The 4,072-nt window shown below is 35.2% G+C and overlaps 1 protein-coding gene across 1 annotated transcript; it reads left to right on the forward strand.

The window, feature by feature from the left end:
- Positions 1-2,611: 2,611 nt before the first annotated feature.
- On the forward strand, positions 2,612-3,859 carry LOC7453948 (cyclin-U2-2). Its single transcript, XM_024594879.2, has 2 exons — positions 2,612-3,194; positions 3,318-3,859. The coding sequence occupies exons 1-2, from the start codon at positions 2,788-2,790 to the stop codon at positions 3,580-3,582; spliced, it is 672 nt and encodes a 223-aa protein (XP_024450647.1). The 5' UTR covers positions 2,612-2,787; the 3' UTR covers positions 3,583-3,859.
- Positions 3,860-4,072: the final 213 nt, after the last annotated feature.

Here is a 4,072-nt window from a genome sequence, read left to right on the forward strand (position 1 = left end):
TTAGCACCATTTACAACACAGTCCTTGTTTTTCTGAATTATTCCATCCAGTCCTTAATTGCTCTAAACTTTGATATTTCTTTAATTAAGCCCCTGATTTCATTAATTAAACTAATTTTAAGTTCAATCAAGTCCTAAAATTTATCAATTCTACAATTAAGCTCTTAATTTGGTTAATTAAACTAATCCAAAGTTTAATTAAGTCTGCAACCTTTTAATTTATATTGCCTTGACCTAAATTTCAATTTATTCTTCATTTATTTCATTTTTTTATTTTCATTTTTTATTATTTTTATAAAATAAAATAAGATAAAAATAAAAAGAGTCAAAAATTGAGTAATGAGAGTTTGCATTTGAGTCGTGACTCCTTCCGCCAATTGCATGCATGCTTTTATTGATGCTGACTAAGTTAGGAGTCTTGCTGATTGAAAATCCATAGGCGGATGTATTATATTTCTTGGATGTTCAGGAAATTAATATTAGTTCTGTGGATATGCTGTGGGCTGTAGATAATATTAATTCTGTGCACCGAACATAAGCTGGCATAGATGAGGTATTGAGTCCTCTCATTTTCAACTCCCTTTAGATTGGGCCTATCGAATCATTGGCGGGCCAGGGAGGCCTATATGTATGGATCTAAATTAAGTGGATTTGTTTTTTGATGGACCGTCCTCTAAAATTGAATGCTACATTGTTTTTGAGATCTCCCCATTGTCAATTATTAAACAAAATCCCTCTATTGTCCACAATGAGCACTTGTCCTTTTCATCTCCTCGTGCCCCTTGAAGAAAAAGTCGAAGCAAAAAATTGAGAATTTTGAGGAAAAACGAGGCAAAAGAAGGGGGAAAAAACTCGTGGACAATATCTTACTGTGTCGTAGTATTTTGGGTGAACTTTCTGCACAAAAACTAAACCCATGTAGCTCAAAACAGACCATTCACGCCGAAAACTAAAATCATTAATATTTTGACTTACGGCCTAGCCCAAGTTAACTTGTTATAACGTCATCTATATTAAAAAGTCTCACAGAAGACTAAATCTGTATGTTAATTTTCAGATCTCTCCAGCACTTAATGGCTCCTTGTAAAAGCTAGTAGCATTCCATGTAATTGACCAGATCTTTCGTTGCATTTAAGATCTAACAATGGCATGAAAGGTGGAATCACCTAGCAGGAACGCGCCCGCCGCCCCATTCCATTTCTCCGACTGAAACATGTAGGACTGAAATTGAGAAACTAAACGACCGATGGTACCTCGCCGTCCTTGGACTAGATGGACAAACTGGAAGATACGGCAGGTGCTGCAGGTTACAAAACCGAGATCTGATGATTTCGATGAGTGAAGCCAATGCACGTGTGGCTAGTAAAGGACCCATTGGAAATTACGTGCACAAATCTCCATGCAGTGCAAAGTCCATCTTTAATTGCCTTCCACTGCTGTGGGTCCTGAGAAGACCTACCACTCTAGCAGATGCGTTCTCTCACTCCCATGCCCTTTCCCTTGCTATTCCAAGCCCACTGTCGGCGAGCTCGACAGATGGAGAAATCTGTATAATAATGTTAATATTCATTGAATGACCAGCAGCTTAGCTGTTTGTCTGTACTCTGGCTTTACAAAGTGGAGGCAGTCAAATCTTATAGTATATGATCATGATACCATCTTTCCTTCCCATGCACCTTCCCAGTCCATGTCATTTCTCTTTATTTTATTCACTGTCGTACTTTCTTGGCATATTTAGGCCTACGTGTAAAGCGTAAGCCAAAATCAAGTCATTTCACGCATGAATTTCATACAGTCTTAAAATTAACCGAAGCTAAGGTACCTTTAAAAAACACCGCTGACCCATACTCAAGAGCATTGTTATCGGAACAATATAGCGACGGTGGTGTAATTCCCAATAAAAATCCTGGAGCTAGCTATGAATTATTATTAGATAGTTTAAGTGCATAATGAAGTAATCAAAACATATTATTGATGTAGGGATACATTAAATTTTTTTTATATTGAAGTAAACTAAATAATAATTTGTTATTCTAATAAATATAAATAAAATAAAAAATAATTAACATATATTGTGTCTACCACCGGCTGAAAAACAGCTTTCGTTGTGGGATAAAGCATGTGGTCAAAATAGTATGGTCGCCACCAATAATTATATTGCTCATGTAAAATTTTAGAGTTATTCCATGATATTTTAAAATGGTAGTTTTATTTTTTATTTTATTTTTTATTTATTTATTTTTATCATTTTATAAAATTTTATTTTGTTTTTATTTTTATTTTATTTTGTTTCGATAGCATGTTAACTTGTAGTTGAGTGTGCACATGACATCACGCGTGTGTGTGACATATATGTTATAATAACTGTGTTATTTTTATAAATAAATTTTTGAATGTGTTATTTTAGAAAAAAAAATTTGTCATTATGCTAATTTTTTTTTAAAAAACGCAAACCTACCTAGCCCTTGAAATTATTCATTGTCATACCTAAAGCATCTCCGGTCTGTACCACGTCTCTCTCTTGTCCCATAGAAAACAAGAAAGATGAATGCACTTATCTGGCTTTGGTGAGCGCTTTATTAAACCTTCTAAAAACTCGCAATTTCCAAGTTCTAATAAATACCCCCACAAGGCCTAAACCTTTTCTCCCTCTCCCTCTCCACCAAGCCTACAGTACTCTAAATCTTTCGGGTATAAAATCCTTTTCAAGACCCTTCATTTTCCACAACAAGAAGTTAGAACTTCCTTCTTTATAATTCTTTGCCTTATAAAAACTAGAGTCTCTCTAATGGCTACATCTTCTCTCGCAATTTCTCCGAGAAAACTCCGATCTGATCTATACTCCTATTCCTACCAAAATGACTCAAACACCCCACTAGTCATTTCTGTTCTTGCTTCTCTTATTGAGAGAACCATGGCAAGGAATGAAAGAATTGTCAAGAACTGTACATGGGCTTTATCTAAGGATATCAGAACTCGAGTCTTTGATTGCCATGAGACACCGGACTTGACAATTCAATCTTATCTTGAGAGAGTTTTTCGATACACTCGTGCAGGACCTTCAGTTTATGTCGTTGCATATGTTTACATTGATCGGTTTTGCCAGGCTAATCCAGGGTTTAGAATCAACTCAAGAAACGTACATAGGCTTCTTATTACGACTATCATGGTGGCTTCTAAATACGTTGAAGACATGTGAGCTCTCCATCTTTTTCTTTCTTTCTTTCTTTTCTGAAACCTTACGTGTGAATTACTGTCCAAATATCGAGGTTTTTCTAGATTAAGTGTTCTTATACAAGCAATTATATTCTTGAACAGGAATTACAGGAATTCTTATTTTGCAAGAGTTGGGGGATTGACAACCAATGAATTGAACAAGTTGGAGCTTGAATTCGTTTTCTTGATGGGTTTCAAATTGCATGTGAATGTTAGTGTTTTTGAGAGTTATTGTTGTCACTTAGAAAGAGAAGTTGGTATTGGAGGTGGATATCATATAGAGAAGACATTGAGATGTGCAGAAGAAATCAAATCAGGGCAACAAGAAGAGAAAAGATATAATCAGATTGCTCGAATCATGTTGTAGAGTAATTTTGTTCTTGAAATTTTGCCTGGCATGACGGTACTGGCTAGGGTGTTTTTTTATTTTTTTAGTTTAATGTGGGTGTCTAGTCAGTTTGCGTGTATCTCGATTAATCATATGGGTCCTGAAAATAACGATTATGTAAGCCTCCAGTGACCATCATATGAGCAACCACATGGCTCGAACCTGATACCACAAAGGGAGCAAATTTCTTGGTCCAAGCTAGGGTATTTCTTGTTTGTACATATTTATGTGTAAAATATATAATGATTTCTTTGGATCTTGGGCTTTTCTACTATAGTAGCAGTAAAAACCAATACAGGTTACAGGGTAATGTATGTACAAGAATAATTTGGTTTCTGAAATGGAAATCATAACTATCCATTTGCTCAATTTCGTTCATTTAAAAAGAATTTTGAATATCAAATTCATGTTATAATTAAGTACCAGAAAGAAAGGTGTTAATTTGGCAGAAAGTCACACGATCCCCAGA

This window comes from Populus trichocarpa, chromosome 2 (genome assembly GCF_000002775.5).
Source record: "Populus trichocarpa isolate Nisqually-1 chromosome 2, P.trichocarpa_v4.1, whole genome shotgun sequence".
Lineage (NCBI taxonomy): Eukaryota > Viridiplantae > Streptophyta > Magnoliopsida > Malpighiales > Salicaceae > Populus > Populus trichocarpa.